The sequence below is a fragment of the Bombus huntii genome, chromosome 8, assembly GCF_024542735.1.
Source record: "Bombus huntii isolate Logan2020A chromosome 8, iyBomHunt1.1, whole genome shotgun sequence".
In the NCBI taxonomy this organism is placed as follows: Eukaryota; Metazoa; Arthropoda; class Insecta; order Hymenoptera; family Apidae; genus Bombus; species Bombus huntii.
Window position 1 is genome coordinate 1,084,115 of NC_066245.1, and position 23,350 is coordinate 1,107,464.

At 44.1% G+C, this 23,350-nt stretch overlaps 1 protein-coding gene across 1 annotated transcript in view; it reads right to left on the reverse strand.

Annotated features, from left to right (window-relative positions):
• LOC126868487 (uncharacterized) overlaps positions 1-23,350 on the reverse strand; it is a 72,308-nt gene that overhangs the window by 2,964 nt on the left and 45,994 nt on the right. Inside the window, exons 2-10 of the mRNA XM_050623985.1 lie at positions 8,866-9,001; positions 3,708-3,807; positions 3,459-3,592; positions 1,321-2,484; positions 987-1,206; positions 801-908; positions 624-718; positions 486-552; positions 100-425 (exon numbers count right to left, since the gene is read on the reverse strand). Coding sequence (XP_050479942.1) covers positions 100-425; positions 486-552; positions 624-718; positions 801-908; positions 987-1,206; positions 1,321-2,484; positions 3,459-3,592; positions 3,708-3,807; positions 8,866-8,948 — 2,297 coding nt within the window. The 5' untranslated portion in view covers positions 8,949-9,001. The remainder of the gene's footprint in view (positions 1-99; positions 426-485; positions 553-623; positions 719-800; positions 909-986; positions 1,207-1,320; positions 2,485-3,458; positions 3,593-3,707; positions 3,808-8,865; positions 9,002-23,350) is intronic.

Consider the following 23,350-nt stretch of genomic DNA (forward strand, 5'->3'; position numbering starts at 1 on the left):
GCCTGATATAATTCAATCCCGGACCTGGAAATTATTTCGTTCGTCGGATTATTAATCTAATCAGTATCAAACGTAATAAGCTTGACGAAATGTTCAAACCTGGCAAAGGTATCTTGAGCAGGTTGTCCGTCCGAGGTGACGAGATCTCTGGCTTCGAGAACGCTGACCGCGAGATCACCCTCGCTATCAGCACCTCGGCCACCCCATCTGTCGTACTGGACACCGACGCACACATGACCGACGACAGGTGCTTCTTCGAGATCGTTTAACACTACACTGGTATCCGAGCATACACTTTCGCAGCTTATTGCCCTTTTTAGGTTCGATTCATCCGGCGGTGGCTCTGGATCCGGGCCCTGAGGTCCACGACGACTTCCGGGATTGATGTCATTGTAATCGTTCATCGTGTAGTTTGTGACAAATGCCTGCGAATGAAATCATATTTAAATAACAGAAAATCGATATATCTGAAAGTGAAATTGTACCTGAGAGAACTTTCGCTTCAATTGCGCTTCCTCCAGTGCGACAAAAAAGTCGTGACTGTTTCGTTTTCTGTGAAATAAGTTGGAGATTAATTTGCTTTTTAAGACAGATCGACCAAGTTATCATATATCGAAGGCTACCTTAACGAGTCAGCGTCATCGAGTTCGTTGAGTTCATGGATACCGTTCAATCTCTCCATACTTTTTTTTCTTTGCTCGATACTGTTTAAAATATCCTGAAAGTAAAATGATATATACGATGATACGATTCATCGAATAAAGTTTAAAATATAACCAAGATCGATAGTATAGTCGTACCTCTGAGGTTCTCGTGAAGCTTGGGTCAGTCATATACGTGTAAACCTCTTGACTGTGATCTTTAACTAACAACGGCGACGACGGTGGATCTTGTAAACTATTGTACACCTAAAATCGTAAAGATTTAATACGATGATTAAAATTTTAATAATATTCTAACGTCCTCCTAGACTCGACGCATACTACCTCTTGTGCAGTTCTATGTGCTTCTAAATTGAGTTCAGGACTGTAAAGATCGGAGCTACGCCTAGAGCCGTCAGGACCTATCACATCGGAATCGTTCTCCGCGTAAATATCTTGAACTTCATCGTGCAGTCTAGTAGTGGAGTTATCCTCCACCACCAACGACGGAGATCTCGATGGGAAGGTGAAACGTTGAACTTGTTGTGCCGAGGATACGACTGAGCTATAACAACCAAGAACAAAATTGTTAATATTTATTCGTACGAAAACTTCTTCTAGTTCTTTCCTTTCTTTTTTTCTTTTTTTTTCTTCACAGAATGATCAATCTGACGTATACTTGTAAAATTCCGAGGCGTCGATGTAGCTGTGAGACGTGACCAATCTGAGAGCGTTGAATATTCTTTCGCCGGTTGTCTGGCCGTTCTTCTTTGGCACATCTTTCGGTGGGTCAGGTGGCGCGGGTGGCGGTGGTATCGGACTGGAAGCTACCTCACTGTTGACCTTCAACGCGTTGATCGATGTTTGAATCGTGTCATCGTAGAGGATGCGATCCTGATCTCGGTGGAGTCCGAGGTCGTTGATCGAGTCGTATATAGGAAGATCGGGTAAGCTCTGAATATATTGCGAGACCTTTTGCAACCCTTGATTCTCGCGAAACAGGTAGCACGGGCTGATATCGTCCTGAAGGCTGGAACTTGTAAAGGGCGTCATCTCGATGCTTTGCATCTCGTTGCTCTTACGATCGAGGTCGTTGCCGAGACTCTGAGTGCTGCGAAGCATCTTGGATAGTTCCTCGGATCCGTATATCGATCCCATGATAGTCTGGCTGGCGGCATTCGAAGAATTCGTCATATCGAAACTGCTTGGCGAGCTTCTCGAATCATTCCGGACATGTTGCCGTATTATGTGATTCCTTTGGACGATGTCGTAACTGCCGTAGCTCGTGTTGTTGTCCTCGTCCCCTTTCCCATCTAGCGTAGCTATAGGTACACCATGTACACCGTACCTAATTCTTGTCGATTCGAGGCCGGTATCGAATTGCCTGTAAGGATTGTGCCTATTCTGCTCTTTCCTCGGTTCTTCCTCGAATTCGTATCTCAATCTTGCGTCGATGTGATTTTGTGAGCCGTACGGTGTCATCTGAATATTCTCATTCGTCATAGTGTTCGGTTTCTCACCGTCGAATCTAAACGAACCGTGGTCGTTCGATGCTTGATGTAATGCATAATTTTTCATGGGCTCGTTCTGGAAAAGAAAGACCGACGGACCGTTCGACCTCGAAGGAATCGATGCTCTCTGCAACGATGGCGGCGGTGTCAGAGGTACCGGGCCAGCTTCCTGCATTCTCAGGTAGTCTACTGTGCTGGAGGTTTGAAGCGGAGATGGCCTTGGACGTGAAGTTGGCCTTGGTTGAGGTGCTGGTCTCAAAGGCTGCGGTGGTATGGTGCTGCCGGTAGCAGTGCCCAGAGGCGGATGAAGATCTCTATCTACCGGTTCGAATCTGCAAATATAGCAAGTTACGTCGTTTTGAGACGAACAACCTCTTATTCTTTCCTCCATTGTATGTTCTTCGTCGAAGCGTTTCTTTACTCTCTTCACGTTTCTCGCTTTATACACGAGTTGTTTTTATTTCTGATTTTTATTTCTCTAAATATGATATTTTTATCACACTGATGATATCCAACGCTCAAATCGCGCAGATATGTATCGTTTCGAATTCGGCGCATATATTAAGCCGAACTGTTCATTTGTCGAATATGAAATATTGGCCGCGTGACGCGCTGCGAGATGCAGATTTGATTTCATATTTCGCAGAAGCGCGGTTTTGGCTCGTTGTCGTGTGAAATATTAGTAAACGACTATCGATTGGCCGATTGCGTAGACATCGCACGCTTACAGGAAGAAAGGAAATTGCGTAATTTTCCCTTCGAATATAAATACTTTAACGATTGTTTCGAGCAAAGATTTATTTAATGTTCGTTGTATGAAACAACGAATGCACGAGGTGGTCGAATAACGTATAGCAACGACAATAATTAAGATTTAGTGCTTTTAATAACGACACTGTTATTCGATTGTAAGTTAGTCGAGCTATCGATGGTTTTAGCCAATTATTTTCCCAGTGCTTGTTCCGGAAAAACTTATCGCTGTGTCATCAAGTGGTCGATCGCATCAAGCAAAATATAAGAAATACGCGAATACCGGCCTATCGCTTCGACAATGTCCTGTGTCGTAATAAAATTAACGCGCGATGGCTCCGCTCTATCGTAATTTACACGGTGATTTCTTCCACGGTTCGGTTAACGATGAAATTCTATTTATTATCTGTCGTGGTTGTTTCGTCCTCGTCGAAGACATAATCGCTTTATCGGTTCACAATGCGCGATATGGCTTTTCATTAACCAACGTCCAGTGAATTAGTAATTTATTAGTAATCTAATCAGGAGTTGATTTCGCAGTTCGTTACCGCAATACCTGGTGAAAGCTCCTTGCGCGTCGAGTCTGAGGTCGCTGTCGCTGTGAAGCAAATGTTGAGATGCATTTCCAGGTTGTCGATATAAACCGGGAATTGTCTGGGCTATTGGATGTTGTGCTTTCACTAAACCAACCTGGAAAATCCATCGTAACGAATCGTCGGAATTTGAACTTTTCGAGTGACAAATCTTAAGCGAATTCTCTATTTCTTTTTAAAGTTTCTATTTTCTTCGTTTTACCAAAGTGTACCTTTTCTTCTCGCGGCGCCCATAACCACGATAGCCTTTGTCGCCATTGCTCGCAGATGTTCCAAATGTTTCTAGCGCTCCATTGCCAGTTGATGCAATACCTGCGGACAATATTCCAAGCAATTGTTATTATTAGTAGCCTCGCTAAAATTACATTAGTATGTTTCGCGTTAGATATCCCTTATTTATTTATATGTGTGAAAATTGCCTTTACGGTTAGATATCGAGCTTTTGGACTACGGTATGGCAGTTGGATTATTATTGAAAAGGGCTGCCGGTGTTTCTAGTTAATCGACCGATTTTACATTATGACAAAAATCGTCGTGAACCGATCGACCTACTTTTTTCACATTTTTCTCCTTCCTTTTTTAACGTTCGATATGCTAGTGAGAAAGGTGTTTGGTCACATGGAGCGCTCGACGGCAGACTAATAGCGGGAATATGCTACTATTAAGAGTATGGGGGAATGCGCGCTCGTCAAAGGGGTGAGCGAAGAATCGATCAACGAGGAGAAATGAATTTTATCAAGTGTGATACTGCAAGGTAAAATAAAATTTCGCTGCATTCCCGGGCAACAGTCGTTTAATCGATTGCATGCGAGAGGCTCTGCACACGCTTTTTGAACTTGAACCTTTCCCTACCATAGAATTGTTCAGAGATATTTATTTTTGTCCATTGTTCAGAGATATTTATTTTTTTCACTTGTACCTAAATACTTATTATGTATTCATGAATGCTTGTTTTTATATGTGAGGTGTATGTGTATTGTCCGTGATAATTGTAGCGCTGGCTGTAGATGTCGTTGATGGGGTACTGCTGATTTTTTTCCGTTTTTGATACGTAGAAGAAAGATCGGACTCCGGTCGGCAGGATTTGAAAACCCGGGTCCCGAACGTTCGTAACCTAAGGCGCTAACCACTTGGCTACCGTCGTCCGACAGAATTTAGTGTCGTGTGGCGGTATTTGTTGTCGAGTGCCGCCACAGTACCCCTTACCAGTGATAACGTTTGTTCTTAGTGTGGTAAAGCGTCAGCCGATTGTTGTCAAGCCCGTGTAGATGTTGCGCGTTGTCTTCGATGTGGCATTGGATACCTGTCGGTACAGTGTGGGGCGTTCCGCGTAGGGTCGTAGACCTGCCCTGTTCCTCTTTTTAATACGACGGGCTGGTGGTGATGCCCATGAACTTTGTAATGGCTACATCACTCCTGGTTTAGTCATCGTCTCGTATTCTGTCACCTGCTTGCGTGGGTCGGCAGTGAGGCGTCGAGTTTTGCTGAAGGAAGGACCGTTCCGTGTGCGTCGTAGCGGTAGATCCAGATTACCACAGTCTTAGATTCGCGATGATCGAAGTCTCGGGTAGCGCTATCACGATCACACCTGTTTTCGCTGTCGATCACGTCGACCTCACCAATTTGATCAACATGCCCCCGCTGCAGCCGTCGAAAATCACGGCGTGGTTTACGCTACTGGAGATGCAATTCGAGGACATGGATCTCACGGACGGCAAGTGAAAATTCCTGACTCTTGCCAGGTGCCTCGGCGGCACCTATCACAATATCGAGGATGTGAGGAGGAGGACATCAGAAGTTGAACGGTACAAAAAATTAAAAGGTGAGATCATCCGAGAGCTGGCTGATACAGCCGGCACGAGGTCACGCAGACTGCTGACCTCCGAAGAGATGGGTGACAAAAAGCCGTCCCAATTCTACCAACATCTAAGAAGACTAGCCAGCCCCTCCATACCGGACCGATCTCCTCCTCACACTCTGAAGAGGGCGACTCCCGGATTATGTCGACAACGCCCTGTGTCACAGTGAAGGATATATCGGCGTAAAGAAGCTGATGTAGGCAGCCGACCGGACCTACGAAACGCATTCATTGAGGATACAGAAAGTCGTCGTCGTTATTAAAAGACTGAAAGAACTTCTTTTCTCTTAGTCTTAATAACGGTGACTTTCTGTCTTTTTAGTGAATGCGTTTCGGAGATCCGGCCGGCCGCCTACGTCAACTTCTCCACGCCGGTATCCTCCCCGCTGTGGCCAGGGCGTTGTCGAGATAATCCGGGAGTCGTTCTCTACCAGAGCGTGAGAAGGAAATCGTCCGGTATGGAGGGACTGGCTAGTCTTCTTAAATGTTGGTAGAATTGGGACGGCTTTTTGTCGCCCATCTCTTCGGAGGTCAGCAGTCTGTGTGAGCTCGTGCCGGCTGTATCAGCCAGCTCTCTTGGATGATCTCACACCTTTTAATTTACGTACCGTTCTCAACCTCTGGTGTCCCCTCACGTCCTCGACATTGTGATAGATACCGGGGTCGCCGAGGCATCTGGCCAGGGTCAGGAACTTCCGCTTATCGTCCGTGAGATCCATGTTGTCGAAGAATTGCATCTCTAAGTAGCGTGAACACGCCGTGATGTCCGACGGCTGCAGCGGGGGGACGTTGATCATTTGGTGGGCTCGTTGATCATTTGGTGGCTCGTTGCGTGCCGTCGGTATTTGCCATCGCACTGGTGTTTTCATTCACGGCGCTGATTTTCTTCTACTTTAGATGTGTAGAAGAAAAATCGGACTCCGGTCGCCGGGATTCGAACCGGGGTCCCGGACGGTTGTAACCTAATGTACTAACCACTTGGCTACCGTCGTCCGACACAAATTAGTGTCGTATGACAGAATTTGTTGTCCAGTGCCGCCACATATTTTTTTTTTATTTATTAAAATTTACAATCAATTCTCGCATTGAGAATTTTCAGTAATTCTTTTTGGCGTGACGCAGTGACATGGCTAATTATTTATAATAAGTTAATACTTATTATAGATAAGTATAATTTATAAGTAAGTATTATAAATAAGTAAATATTAATTAATTTAGATAACTAATTGAATCTAGCGTTTAGGTCTAGCGGGTAGTGTTGTCTCTTCAGCCTGCGGATCTGGTCCGACGTATCAAGTAGTCCAGTAATTGGGGGTTTCGATTTTTATTGACTCTTTTGCTATGTGGCAGATCGGTATCAATAGGACGCCGACAGGTCGAGGGATCAACGCGGCGCCACACCTCCCGGGCGATCCGCGGGCACCAACCGCCGACACCAGAGGGCTACGACGAGTCTGTCTATCTCGCTAGCGGTCGAATATACGGACGATTGGTATAAATACCGCACCTAGCGAGACTCCATCTAAGACAGGGACTACCGGGCATAGCCTTACTGACGAGTCCACCGGTAGTCCCGGGACGAAACGCAAACCTCTCTTTTCATCCGCCACAGCTATATCTGTCGCTATATTTTGCTATTTCCTCTTTGACTGTTGGTATCTTGAGGTCGCGATGTATTAGTTCATTGGTGACATACCAGGGTGCATTTATAATGGTCTTAGCGTTTTCGATTGGAAGCGTTGAAGTATTTCAATGTTGGAATTACTTGCTGTTCCCCATAGTTGGATTCCGTAGGTCCAGACAGGTTTTATTACGGTCTTATAGAGGGTAATTGTATTCTGTGTGTTTAGTTTGCATCGTCGGCCAGTGAGCCAATAGAATTTTTTGAGTTTGTTGCTTCATTTTCTCTGTGATGTGGTATGTGCCGCCACATATGTTATTGACTTTTTATATGATTTTATGCGATATGATTTCATATGTTTGATGATTTACGATTAAAAAGTAGAGCATTATCGTATAAAGATCAAAGCTTTTAACAAAGCTTTCTCTCTCTTAACAAGTAGAGTGTAGAGTGCTCGAGAGGCTCCTGCCTAGAGCAGGTTTTCTAAATGTCGTCACAGCTTCAGCGATCCAACTTGAGGCTACCGACTTGCTATTACGATTATCACGAATTCTCAGGTTTCTCAATCTTTTAACGAATCTATCGATGAACGACGCCTGCAGGTCGTAAAGAGGCGGTTTTGCTGAAAAAAGGATAAGCTGGATGAGAAAAAAGGGCAGATGAGATAAGAAGTCACTGATACAATTGCTAGCTGAACGACCCTTTAACCTGTTGCACGTGCCGTATTTACCAGTCTTCGCGAACGTACCTGTTGTGTAACGCGAGAAAATACAGAAACAAGAAAACACTACTCGAGCTTATCACGTGAAAGAACGTTTCTGTTATCGCGGGTCTGTACAACGAGCCTATAGAATCGTAACAACTGTTACCATCGATGTTTCAGCGAAGAGGGAAGCAAGGAGTTGAAAGATGTTATCTATTCGTTACTAGGAACGGTAAATGTAAGCTTCGAAGCAACGAGACTAAAATTTCCCGTGAATCGTGAATCGCGAATCGTGAATTGTGATTCTCGAAAATCTCTGGTGCGAGCCGAACGTGTTTGTATTTTCGACCAATCGCGGGGAGACGCAATCGGAAGTCGTAAATTCCCGTTACGATTATAGCAATCGACACCACGAGTTGTTCGATCCCCTAATTTCCGTTAAGATAACAGGGGCGATTGAGTTTGTATAACACTGTGACTCACAGAATTATAAGGTTTTATTTCCAACACTTAAATTACATCGTTGAGTAGATATAATTCCTAGATGACACTTGTCGCCCGAAGGTAAGATAGATATGCACGCTAGAGCAAGGCTCTTATAATTGAATTTAGTGTATTAGTGGACGTAGCACTATAGTATACTTAGTAGAGGAAGTGATTGTTCGTGCTTAGACTTAGACGTTAGAATTGTACTTAGTTGTTGACTTTTCTAGCGGTGTAGAAGAAGCAAGGTTGAGTGACGATGCTGTGTCGGAGGAAAGCTCGCAATGGGTGTGTCTAGCGCGCGGGACCATCGGAATTGTTCATGACATTTTTGGTCAGGAAGTGAGGACAGTATGTATTGCTTCTGATTTGATAAACGGAGGGTGGTGGACTAGGAAGAGTCTTAGCCGCCCGCGATAGAAAGTTAATATTAGGAAGCATCGTACGTGGGAAAACCTAACGTTCTCTGGTCAAGCCGCGGTAGACAATAGTCCTTAGAGAGTGATTTAGAAAAAGATATTTGTTCGGTCTAAAGGACCTTAGCAAGCGAATTACTGGGATTTATGACAGGTACTTAAGGCTATTGAGGGTACGTCATAAGGATGAGCGGACATCTGGTGTCCGGCTGGCCCGTACATGTCCTGGTCTAGGTAGACGGTCGCCCGACGTAACAGTGTTTGTTAAAAAATATAGTGGTGCAATTACCTTCTCCTGTAAAGTGCCAGGGCGGCGCTAGCCACGACGACAATGGCTAAAGCCACCCCAAGAACGGTGAGCGTCCAACCCATCCTTCTTAATGCTAAATCCAGGCCCGACCACAAATCCAATCAGACCGCCGAACCTGAAACACACGGAGTAAATCCGTAGAGAGCATGATCCGATTACAGTTACAGAAGCAAGATTACCAGTGGATTAACGATCTTTATACATACCAACTGTGTGTGGACCCGTTTATTCGATTTCTCAGTATTTTCGGCAATATATTACACGGGTATTCCAACTACTGATCGTAACAACAACCATTTTACCTTTGCTCCCATTTACGGTCTTATCGTTACGTTTAATATCGGAATCGATCGTTATATCCGCAAATTTATATTTTCATGGACACCACTGAAAAAATGTGCGATATATATACAGAGAATCGTTTCATTCGCTAAATGTTGTAACGAGTGCTTCTATATCATATTTTCGTCTGTTATGTACGTTTTCCCATCTTTAACGATTTTAACGTTAACGTAACGGTGTAGCGTAAAAAAAACAGCGTTCGATGGAACTCACGAAGGACGCAAGTCAGATGGAAGCCGGAAATGTCGATAGAAGTTAACGAGGCGGCACCGTGAGCGATAAAATCTCCCCTCGGCAAGTTCTCCGACGATTCGTGCCTTTGCCGACGACACGAAAGGATTTTCAAGATTCGCAAGAAACTCCACCGCAAAATTAGAGTCGCTCGTGGCGGCGGTTTCATCTCTGGTTACGTCGTGAAGGGTCCCTAATCTGGTCTTTCGACGTGACTCTATACGAACGTGTGGTGTATTCACCTTCCTTGTCACTTGTATACCAATGTACGCGTATATATACGTCGTTTCCAGTCGAACAGACTCGTGTTACGAATACATGCGTTATGTAGAGGCATACATATGCATCGAGGAACAAGTAGGTACATAGTCGGTAGACCAAAGACGACTGGAGAACGCTTGGCCCTTGACGTCGCATAGGTTGCTTCTGCCTCGAGCAACAACGCACGATTTAAAACGCCATTCTCTGGGAATATATATATTTACGATAAAACGATTTATTTTCTCGTGCAAACTTTTCCTTCGATTAGCTTCTGGTAGATTAATTTATTTGTCAACCTGGCTTGGCACAATCCCGTACTTTGCTCGGAGCACCAATCCGCATTCCCACGCCAAATCTCTTAATATCTCGTCTCATATCGAACAATCGCTTAACATACACGCGTTTCTCGTAACGTACGCGAATACACTATCCTATACTTACTTAACCTATTTAACATACCTGTCGCGTATCTACCTTTAAATTAGCCGGCTACCTATACTCTTACGCTATTTTTCACCACCGCTCCATTTATCCAACCCTCTGCTAAATCTTCCGCTCTTAAATACGCTAGAATCTGATCTATAGCAGTCTATATTATACAGGGTGGTTGGTAACTGGTGGTACAAGCGGAAAGGGGGTGATTCTACGCGAAAAAAGAAGTCGAAAATATAGAATAAAAATTTTTTTTTAATTTTTCCATCGAGACAACGATCTACAGTGAGATCCGTTATAACGAGACGCGATAAAGTGCACGCGTACCGAGCGAAAATTCAAAGTCGATTTTCTCGAAAACAAAGCCTCAAACGAGAAATTTTTATTCTACATTTTCGACTTCTTTTTTCGCGTAGAATCACCCCCTTCCGCTTGTACCACCAACCACCCTGTATAATATAAGTTTTGCGTATGTAGCGAAATTGGGTAATTAGTTTCACTTTGTAACATTTCCTTGATAGATATATAATCATCCCGTGCAATTTTACAACTTAACATTTTTTAAAATGTACATGTAAGCATTCTTAGTCAACTAAACTAAATAAAATTCATATCCAAAGATATCGGTCGAGGGTTAATATCAATTTATTACAGGCTAACAATAATTTATAGTTGGCAATTCGTTCATGGTTTTCTAGTTCTCCTTCGTACGTTGTTCGCGTTTGTGATTGCTTAAGCTTCATATACGTATCACCGGGAAGAAGTGGAGGTATCGTGTTCTTCTGTCACGTACATCGGAGATTCTATATTTTTATCTGAGAAAGGAGCGCGTCGTCCATTTTCCGCGCACAGGGTAATGCTCCCCCTTTTATCTCAGACGTTTTGACACAAAGTACGTGTGTGGCTTAGCTTAGGTGTAGTCATGTACTCATCTTCTTTCAAAAAAAGGAGAAAGGGAAAAAGAAAGAAATAAAGAAAGGAGGGGGAGGGGTCGGTAGGCTAGCGTGGAGGAGGAAGGGGCGAAAGAAAGAAGGTACACCACGGCGTGTGTGTGAAAAAATAGGCCAAGCCAGCGGAGTCGGTGAACTTTGCTCAGATACTTCGACGAGCATACGAGTATACAACGAGCATACAGCAATCCGGATGGTTTCCCCTTCGAAGATGCAATCCGCTCTTCAAGCGCTATAGATACGAACGATCTAGCCTATAAATCGCGCATATGTCCACGGTATTTCTAAATATCGTACCTCCAACGCAAGTATTCTCACCAACCAAGAGAATTCCGTTGGTATTTTTCTCCCGTGACCTTATTTTTTTTATCGTGATTATCGATTATCGTTTGTGTTTCAAAGTAATTCTTATATGCTTCGTTTGCCGTTATTCAAGATAAATCATTTAATATGAATCGTATATACAAAAGTATGATTGACGGTTGTTACGTCGCGTAACACTCTACCTGGCCCAGGCCACACACCGCGGGCAAGATGGCAACCAGATATCTTCGGATACTCACTGCGTACCCTCAATAGTCTCAAGTATCTTCCATAAATCTCAGGAATTTCTTAGTCGAGGTCTTACAAACCGAACAAACGTCTGTTTCCGAGGCATTTCTAAAGACCTTTGTCTACGGCTTGACAAGGGAAAATTAGTTTTTCTCACGTATGATGCAACTTTCCTCTCACTAACAACTTTCTCTCGAGGACGGTTAAGACCCTTCGTTTAACCAATTAACAACGAAGACTATTTCCCTCACTCTCTTAGCCAAAATCGTCACCAACAAATCCGATGGTCCCGTGCGCTAGACACACCCATCCTTAGCTTTCTTCCGCCACAGCATCGTCTCCGAACATCACTGATTCTACATCCTTCGAACAGTCAACATCCTTCGACCGGGTTTACACCCGAAGATCAGTCAGTCTCAATCAAGCATCTCGTCAAGCGGTCAACAATTCGAATACGGTGAGTGGACAAATCCAGCAGTATACGCGATAATCCGTCTAGAGACTCAGGTCGCACTCATTCATAGTCATCTCATAGCAAATATTCATTTTGTGTTACACCGAAGTTGTTGGTTTGTGAAAATATATAATAACCTGTTAGCAGCAGCGTTATCTTTCATTTAACTACCCTTATTATCCTAAAAGAAATAAGGGATCGAACGATTCGCGGCGTCGATTAGCAAATCGTAACGGGAATTTACGACTCCCGTTGGCGCGCTTCTTCGAGATCGTGTCTCCCCGCGAACGTGCGAAAACAACGGTAGGTAAACTTTGGCTGGTAAACTTGGATTTGTTAAATTTGCAACGAATCTTGCATGTAAGCAGCGAAAATAAATAAGTCAAGGATTGAAAAACGGTGTATGGAATATGTCGGGAAAGCAAGACAGTACATAGCGAATAAAAGAACTGTGAAAGAGCGGCGAAATTGTCTGATAGAAAGGATACGAAACGAACAGGTGGAGAACGACAGTCGTATTATGTTAGGAAAGAAGAAGCCAGGAAACAAACGGTTAATAACGCCGGATGGAAAAGGATTCTTACCCACAAAAATCATCCTCGTTCTAAGCGAAAGATGAAACACGCATGTTACCATCAGGTAGAATGTACCTTCAATGGTCAGATGCAGGACATGCGCGTTTTCCTTGTGCTGAAAGCTAAAGTTACAGTTAAACGAATATCGAAGAAATATTGACGATAGTTACTTTGTTCTCTGTTACACGATGGCGAACAACTCGTACGCTATTGACCTCGTTAAAATTTCAAGCACGGGCAACGATCACGATCAGTCGACAAGTATACGATGGTATGCGCGAAACTTTTCAATCTCGAGGTAGATACGAAATACGAAGGGAAACAAGTTAGCAAGAACTCGAAGGCAGGAGTTAAGAATCGAAGGAAATAATTCATTGTCGCGTTGGCTGAGCGAATCGCGATGGTATACATGTAGTAACTGATGGATTCTTAGAGTAAGTAATGATGGTGGGTTCAAAGTTTAATGTATTTTAAGAAGTGATATTCAAATACAAGAGGACCGACTACAATATCGTCGCACGTCGATGCACACTCTGTGTCCGCTCAACTCGCACTCTATTTCTCAACTGCTCTCTGGCCGTTGCAGCATTCTTGTGTCTTTTGCTAGGCCCACGGCACACGTGTTCCGCAGACGCTCGTAGCCAGGGTCACGTAGGTCTTTTCGGCGAAGCTATTTATTTGAAGGACCCGATAACGCATTGATGTAGCCGACAGCGCCTCGGCTCTCGCGACATTCTTTTGCCCTTTTCCATTTCTTACGCCCTTCTCCCCGATACTACATACATATATGTACATATAGTTGGTTAAAGAACCGGCTGTGTACGTGGTGCAGCGAACAGCAAGTAACTGAGACTTTTGGCAAAATGGAAAGAGAAGGTAGATCAACGATAAGATTTAGCAGGAATGAAAAGGGCGGTGGTTGCGAGTCGCTACCGCTGTGGGTGGTGGTGCTTCGGTCTTTCCCATCGGAGACAATGGTAGCAATTAGTGGCGTGTAAGATTTTAGCCCGGGGGCTGCAGAGAAAGAGAGAGAGAGAGAGAGAGAGAGAGAGAGAGAGAAAGAAAAAGAGATGCTGCGATTCTCAAGTACGTTCATTCAGGGGCTAGTCTCTTTTTCGTTGTCTCGACGTGGCAGAGGAGTGAAAAGAAAGGGGGTCATGTACATCTAATCGAACTCTCAAACATTCATCGATCCACTTACCACCTATCGAACGTTACGCCTATTCGAAGCAACAGATATTAAGTATCGGACACCGGTTCCAGATGTGGTGTTCGATTCAAGAACGAAAGGGTTCAGAGTTTTGCAGTTTCGCTCGGAAGAATATCGTTCACGCGATAAATCTATCGTGCTCGTTATACTTGCGTGATATTTTTTTATTTATTACTTATTTATTAAAATTTACAATCAATTCTCGCATTGAGAATTTTCAGTAATTTGTTCTTACTGAAACTGAAAGAAAACTTGCGAAACCGACGTTTTTATACCTTTTGTTTACTTTCTTCGAACCGAAGATAAACTTTTAACACGACGATAGAATAAACATTGCGTCATGCGATCGATCAAGTTAGAAGATAAAAAGCTATTGATTGTAAAAGCTTTCGAACGTAAAATCTTTGCTCGAATCTTTTACCTCGATCTTTGAAAATGCCTTCAAATACGTTGTTGTCGATAAAAAATTGTTAAGGAAATTCGAGGATTTGGGAATACAAATTATTGACTATATTTCCCACACAACAGTTATACATCTATATTACTCTCTGAAGAACGTCTTGCACGCACGCTGGTCGCCAACCGACTATCCTAGATTCTTCTAACATCTGGCAACAGTCTTTTGTCTCCACTAAGACCTTGACGCGCTGTAACCCTTACACACACACTCTCATGTACAGTGTAAATGTATCACTTCCCTAACAAAAATAAAGTCTCGTGGCATGTATACATATATGTATAATGCGCACATCCGTTGTTACAAGCGCGCAAAAGCGCATTGCGCCTTTTGGCAATCAGGTATCCATTGGGAATCGATGCAAGGGTAACGCATGCGGAACGGCGAAATAAGGACGGCGAAGTAAGTAGAGGATATTAAAACCGGGTCAGACCAGAGCGTTCTGCCTCTGTTTACATTTGTGCCACTGTGTCAAGGTAACCGATGTCAGATGTACATGACGTATATACAAATCAAGATCAGTTGATCAGAGACGAGAAAAAAAAAAAGAAGAGAATTTCGTCAGCCGCGTGTGTCGTCGCGTATCAACCGTTTCGATTCGGTTTGAAAGAAAATGTATTAAACGCAAAAATCCACTCAAAACAAATACTCGACGACGACCATACCAATTTTTTACTATCTACGTGCCCTTCCACTAAGGCTGCATTCGCTTTTCAAACATATATGGATATACAGGGTGGTTGGTAACTGGTGGTAGAAGCGGAAAGGGGGCGATTCTACGCGAAAAAAGAAGTCGAAAATGTAGAATAAACATTTTTCGTTCGAGGCTTTGTTTTCGAGAAAATCGATTTTGAATGTTCGCTCGGTACGCGTGCACTTTATCGCGTCTCGTTATAACGGATCTCACTGTAGATCGTTGTCTCGATGGAAAAATTAAAAACAAATTTTTATTCTATATTTTCGACTTCTTTTTTCGCGTAGAATCACCCCCTTTCCGCTTGTACCACCAGTTACCAACCACCCTGTATATACACGAATTTTTTAAACGTTTCGATTTTTATTAGACACGTGGACGTTGTACCGTTGCAACGAATTTTGTGCGAATGCCGAGCGATATTCGTCAAGTGAAATTTAACTATCGTAAGGTGCATACGGTTATCGTTCAAACGTATACCGTTCCGTTTATCGCAATTGAGAAAGTTACGAGATCGGAATTCTTGACTCACCGTGAATAATTCACGTGCGAGTTTCGCTTGTTATTGACGGTTGGTATACACGCTTCGACTCGGTTAATAAACGCCGTTGCTAAACCGTGAACGCTGCAAGCTGTCTCGTCGCTGATTCTTCGCTGTCGAAAATAATAAGAAGATAATTTCCTATTCTTGTCAAGATTAGTATCACTTTATGCCACTGTGTTTTCTCATTATAGTGGATGAATGATAGTTTTACCTATTTAGCGATTAAATTCGGCAAAAGAAATGTTTTCCTTATCCGTATTTACGAGCGTTTATGCCAAAATATTTATCCGAGTGTCTAGTCAGTTGTCTTATGAAAATTCGTTGCGGTGAATCGCGACCGTGAACGATGACAGGACTTGACGTTGTGCATGCAACGAGCGAGTCGGCCATGGTCGCGAAATATCAATGCGAATATTTTAACAAGAGAAGTTATAATTCCTTGGTCGTTGAGCGAGACTTGAATTCGTCGATTCGTATTTCGTATTTAAATATATTCGTCCTGTTCGTCTGATATCGATATACGGATTATCCGGATCAGAGCAGATCAGAATACGATGAGAATTCCTTTATAAAAGGAAAAAGTTACGATACATTCGTTACATTTATCGAGAGGATTAATTAATAACGGTGAACGCATACAGAAATGCGGTAAAGTGCAATAAAATTAAAGGAACAGACGCTACACGGATACGTAATAATTTTGTGCCATTTGGCATTATAGGAGGACAGAAAGCAATTTTTGCAAATTTTGCAATTTTTGAAAATTGATAATCTAAGTAGAGTAAGGAAAGGAATGAAAAAGCCGACTGACTAATTGGTAGAAAAAGTTTAATTCGGCATCGAAGAATTATATGGTACCGAGCAAGTATCTACGAATAGTCAGCTTCTATTTGTTCTATTTGTCTAGCGAGCCATAAAAAGTTCTTTCTTTTTTTTAATTTGTAACGACGGGCGACTAGTAGACTAGTAGAGTATTTACTTTGTATTTTAATTTTCTATCCCTGTTAGAACAGGTGACTCGTCTGTCTGATGAAATTTGTCTTTGACATCGATTCCCCGATGTAACCGACCCTAATTTGTGCAAACCAGGGGCAATGAAAGAGGTTGAAAGAGGTAACGGGAAACCGTTGATGTCGCGAGTGTTTCGTATGAATATTTACGAGCTAGATAAAAGTAACGCGAATACTGTCACTCGATTTCCAACTAAATCGAGCGTCTACGATGTTCTATAAAATGTTTTGTAGCATCGGAACGTTTACGATTCGCAGGATCGTGGTCACGCAGAATTTTCGCTTTCGCGGAAGAAGAAGAGCGAAGAAGGCGTTTTCAACTTGCGTTTTCAATTTCTTTGATGTGAAACCGGTGACCAACTATTTTACACGGAAATTCTGTAATCGCGTTTTCCATTAACGAAACAACGATCGCGGAGGCGGTGAAGAAAGTTTTCATGTAAATTGCAACCGGACAGAAACAGATTTTAAAATACAAGTAGTAACTGTTTGCATCTTGCCACGAAAATTAGTTCATACGTTGTTTATGAAAGAAGTATACTTCATATCTCGTGTCGTAAATTTTGCTTCTTGAAAGAAGAACGAGATTGGAGCATGAAAATTGTAGAATTTAAAGAAACCAGCAAGATTAAATATTTATTAACATTTTGTTACGCTTTTTCGTCTTCTTACGCTTGTTACGCTTCTGCATCTGTCGGCATATAATTCGCCTCTAAACGCTTCTAAAACGATGATTAGCATACGCGAAAGAAGTTGGTCTGCAGCGAGTTCGTCTAATCGAGTGGTCTCGATCGATCGGGTCGTCGGTCCCGTCCCATCCCGTTGCGTCGCATCGCGTCGCGTCGCGTCGCGTCGTATACGCGGCTGCAGGAGTGCGCTGCAGGTTCGTTGCACTTTCGGCCGCATTTGTAAAACTGCATGCCACTGCACCATCGGATCTCTCGTTCTCGCCACGAAACTGCTGCGATGATCGAATTCCATTCTTAATCGGTTCGATGGCCACGGTGTAGTATAATATTCGCCTATACTGCGAGCATTAATACCGACGAAAAATGCAACGAAAATAAAAATGAAGAATCGTCTGTGATATTTAATCGAAAGCCGTAATCGATCCAAATTAAATTGACCTGAATTTTTAATAACTGCATGCAAAATAAATAATTAAGAAAAGATTTCTCGATCCGTACTCGCTTCGAACTAGAAATCAAGCAAGATTTGCCATCGACAAAAGATATTATTTCCCTTTATTACATTATAATCTTGGTATGTGCGGCCAAAGCGAAAAGGCAGGATTATGATTGTTGGATGGGTAAACGTTAGCTGTAAATGCAGTCCGTCCGGGAAGCGGAAGGAAACTGCGGGGAAATTCTTATGGAAGATGTGAGGAAATAAGGAGGGCTGGTCCGTCGTGTTTGCGATGCACATTCATAAAGTCGGCGATGTTGCTAAGGGATCTTTATCCGGTTCGGCGATCTGTCAAAATAATCGAATCTCTATGTCAGCGTTGTGGCGACAAGCAGGCACAAGCAGGAAAAGTGGAAGGAGACAGGAACACACAGACGGTTAGGCAGAGAAAACAGGAGGAAGAGGAAAATCAGACGATCGTAGCCTTTAGCGATGTGGTTGGTATTCGAGTTGATTACACGTATTGGGCCACGTTCAGCCAGTGGAGCTCATGCTGGCAGAAGGAGCAGAATGAAACGAGGACTGAGGTTGGTGGAGCTGGCCGATATGTTGGCGAGGAACGTAGCCGAGGGTCGATTAAAATGCAAAGAAAACTACGGCGAGCTATCCAAGGACTCGGAGAAGAAGGTCTTTCCGGGGAGGGCTGTAAGAAAGCAGAAGAGATACGAAGAGCGAATGGGGGAGGGGAACAAAGGAAGGTGGTAGTACTCGTATCTAGACGCAAAACAGAGAAGAGAAGAGAAGGGAAAAAAGGGGAAAATAGAAGACGGCGAGAAAGGAAAGAACGTATAGATAGATATTCTATAAGTACGTATACCCGCGTACCTGTTCTATTCTCTTCTTTTTGTCTTTAAGAGAATATCCCTCCTCTCGAGACATTTCGCCTAGTCTCTTTTTGTCTCTCGTCTGTTTTACTTCCACCCCGTTTTTCCGTACACCGGTAAGGAGTGTGCTAGGAAGAAAGGAAAGAGGTGGGGCAGGGAAAGCGAAGGTGGGTGCGTCAATGTGGACGAGTGAAAGAGATAGTAGCGGTCGAAAAGGGATGGAAATTCTGGGTAGCTGCCAGATGGCGCATTGCGCTCTAGAATCTCGCTTCCCGAGTTTCTAACGTTTCCAGCCAAACACCAAAATTCTGTATGTGTGTGTGTGTTTCTTGCGCGGCTGTGCAGGATCGCGTGTGTGTTACGTAGCTTCACGGACGCGTATCCGTATATCTCCGCAACAGAGAAGATTGCGCGCGGGCTTTTAGGGTTTCCCAAAATCCGGGGCACGAGTGCTAGCTCCGCTCGAAGCCCTAAATTTCTCTGCGAACTCTCGATTAACGACACCTAGGCTCGCGTCCTAAGCTGAAAGTGCCGCCCCAGGCTAATCGGCCTAGAGACGCGTACTCGTATCGTACCGTAATCGTATTCGCAGGCAGAGAAGCGTAAGGTTACACGCCCTCGAGGCGGGATCGATACTTATAATTACATGTACGATTCTTTCTTTTCGTCTCGAGATCGTTTATCGATTCGTATTAAATAGGACGCGCAAAGTGCGTTGGTTATCCGGGCCACGAATGCAGCAAGTTTTCGAATGCCGTCGCGTTGATCTTGAATCACTACGGTAGATTTGTTCGAGTAGAACAAATTTAATTTAGAATCGAATAATACGCGCGTTTGTACACAGTAACGCGTGTTTAACGCCGATACGAAATTAGTGGGAAAGTTGGAATAGAACGGACACAGAGCTCGAATAGCGAGCGTGGAAGGGTGATGGATGTTGGAAACGGTATACTCTGTGCGCGCGATGTATACACCTCGATCGCGATATAACAGCGTTCTATGTCAATGCCTATACGCTAGTGTGCCTAAACCATTCGGCAGAGACTCTAGAGCAGCGTAATTATACCTTGACAGCTAATTTCAATTACAAATAACCGTGTGCTTTGTCATTCTCCTATTGTCTTTGAATAATCTCCTATTCAGCCTGTCGTCGAGATTTCCGGACTTGTACGGATTTTCCGACTTTCATTCCAAAACGGCTTTATATATGTAGTAACTGATGGATTCTTAGAGTAAGGACAAGTGATGATGGTAGAGTTTAAAGTTTAAGGTATTTTAATAAGTGATATTCGATAACAAAAGGACCGACTACAATATCGTCGCACGCCGACTCACACTCAGTATCCGCTCAACTCGCACTCTGCTTCTCGACTGACTCTCGGGCCGTTGTAGCACTCTATTGTCTTTTGCTAGGCCCACGGCACACGTGTTCCGCAGACGCTCGTAGCCAGGGTCACGTAGGTCTTTTCGGCAAAGCTATTTACTTGAAGGATACTACACTCGGCCATCCTGCAGTAACATCTGCCCTCAGATGTTATGCTCGCTCTCGCTATCGTCGGATGCGTCATCTTCGGCGTTCAGGACCCAAGGCTTCATGAAATCGGCAGTCGTCGAGGTGTGCGCGGGTCCTTCCTTCGGTACTGCTTCGCACGCTTTCTTCTTTTCTTGTAATTTCGCAGGTTCCCTTCTAGCTTACCTAATTTTCGTTCGGTTAGGATATAGTCAAGACAGTTGGATACCACGTGTTCGACCTTTTCGCGTAACCCCTTGAACCAGAAGTCCTTCTTGACCATAGCTTCTGTTTTGGTGACCCCGAAATGCCCACGCTCGTGCGCTTGCCTGACTACTTGCGTCTGCATCGCCTTCGGTACTACTATTAGCACATCGTCCTTACACTCCTTATACAAAATATTGTTTCTTATTACATACCCATCGGCCTGACTGCACGTTGCGGCGTCCAAAATCCTACGGGCTTCAATGTCCTCGTTCTGTGCCCTTCTCAACCGTGCAATCAGCCCGTCTTCACTCTCCGTTACATACATAGTGCTCGGCAGGGGGTTCCTACTCAGAGCATCTACATGCTGCATACTTTTCCCCGGCCGATGACACACCTGATACTTAAACTCACCTAGTAACAAGGCCCATCTAGCCACACGCACACACAAGTCTTTCTTTCTCATCGTCATGGCGAATGCTTGACAATCCGTAACAATAGTAAACGGCACACCTAACAGATATACCCTAAACCTTTTCAACGCTTTTACTATTGCTAGCTCCTCTAGTTCGTAGCTGGTGTATTTCGCTTCCGCGGGAGTTGTTTTTCCACTGGCAAAGTAGACCGGATGGAATTTACCGTCGTTTAGATCTAGTTGCATTAATATTGCTCCGTAACCCTCTGCGGACGCGTCCGTATGCAACTCGGTCTCTGCGCCTAGCCTATAAAGTGTTAACACAGGCCCGCTGGTAAGCGCTGCTTTCAAGGTTTCGAAAGCTTCTGATTCCCGATCCCCGAACCTGAAGTCTATCTCCTTTTTCAACAAATCGGTTAAGGGTTTGGCAATCTTCGCGTAACCTTTAATGAATTTTCGGAAATATCCCGTAAGTCCCAAGAAACTCTGGACTTTTCTAACCGATGTTGGCTTGGGAAAGTTTGCAACGGCCTTGGTTTTATGAGCGGACGGCTTTATGGTGTTTCCCGAGACTATATGTCCCAAATACTCGATTTCCCTCTGCATAAAACGACATTTTTTCCAATTTATGACCAGCCCATACTGCCCAGTTAATTCTACGACCATTTGCAAGCGTTCCCATGCCTCCTCTAAATTCTTTGCAAGGACAATGATATCGTCCATGTACACGATGACAATACCCTTGTCCATCAGTTCTTTGTAAATCTTCGATATATACTTTTGGAAGACAATAGGGGAAATTTTCAGACCAAACGGCAACTTCAGAAATTCGTATTGCCCCGTGGGCGTAACAAAAGAGGTATACTTCTGGCTATCCTTGTCTAGGCTTACGTGGAAAAACTCATTTTTTAGATCTATCGTCGTAAAAAGCTGGGCGCCCTGCAACGCGTCTAAAACGTCTTCAATTAAAGGCAACGGAAAATGTGGACACTCAATGAGTTCGTTAAGCTCACGAAAATCGACGCAAACCCTGATGGAGCCATCTTTCTTTCGGACTACCACTATCGGACTCGCATACTCCGAGTCTGACGATTTGATGACGCCCTCGTTTGTCCACGCTTCCATCAGATCATCTACTTCCTTTCTTTCCGACGGCGCCAGTCTTCGCGGTCTTCGCGCTACCGGTTTGTCGCTTTTCAGAACTATTTTTGCGGTTATCCCGACGTCTCGCTTCTTCTCCGGCCTATACCCTTTAATAATATCTCGAATGGCTTCACGGTAATGAGGTTCTCGTACATGCGACAAGTCTATCTCGTCAGATCGTTCTACCGCGTTTACCCTCAGTACATCCGGCGCGTCCTCGTGACCGTCGGTCTGATCGTCGAGTCGTAAAAAGGTCACCTCGCCCCGTTTGACTCGCAATTCTACCTGGTCTAAAAAATCGGTGCCTAACAGTAGACTGTGTCTTGTCATTACCTTATTCGAGACAACATGCAGGGTGACAGTAAAGTCGTACCTGTCGACCGTCATTACTCTTGTAAACTCGCCCCAGGTATTATTGCCAGCGGAACCAAAACCATCAAACCTAAGTTTGCAGTTTCCCAGAGGTGGTGATCCTAACCTCGCATACTCATCCGATCGTAAAAACGTGAGGTCACTACCTGTATCCACTAACGAGACAAACCTGCAGCCATCTATCGACACGTCCTTCAAGTACTTTTTCCTCTCCTGTCTTGAGATTACGTAAGTCTTTACTTGTCGCGCTGTACAATTCGCCGCCACATGTCCAAACTCGTTGCATTTGAAACACTTCATACCTTTTCCTTTCTCCGGACACTTAGCACTTAAGTGATCCGCTCTGCCACAATTGAAACATCTTCTATTATCACTCGCTGTTGGCCTCGGCCGGCTTCGCACTTCCGATCGTTTTCCTTTATCCTCCTTGTGTCCCCCAAACTTTGTCTTCGCCTTCATGTCCTCCCTCATCTCTTCATACTGCTTCAACCGTTCTTTTAGTTGTTGCATGGTCTTGGCTCCATACAACATAGCCTTGTTCGCAGGCTCGTCGGGAATGCCTTGAATACCTGACTTGCGACGGTATATCGACTGTTCCCTGTCCCGCAATCTCACGCATACAGTTCATATACTGTCGCAGACTCTCGTCTGGTCTCTTCATTCTATTTGCCAACTCCTGGTGTATCTGTTGGTCAGTCACGGCGTCTTCGAACTCATCTTTTAACGCCTCCTTCAGCTTTATCCAGGACTTCGTGCATCGTTCTCGCTTTACGACGGATTGAGCGGAGCCCGTGAGTAGTTTCTTAGCGAAAGCTACCATGTGGATGTCTGACCACCCACACACTTTCGCCATTTCCTCGAAGTCCTCGATCCATCGACTTACGCTCGGCAGACCGTCCCCGCTGAATTTCTCTAGCGAGTCCTCTACGTCTCTGAACGTTAACAGCATGCACCTAGGCTCGTCTTGCCTCGGTCGTCTTAACACTGGAGTTACCCGAACTCTGTCGTCTTGCCTATTGAGATTGCGATTTCCTGGGCCGTTAACGCCCAAACGGTCCCCAACCACGCTAATCTCATCGTCGTCGTCGTCTTCTTCTGA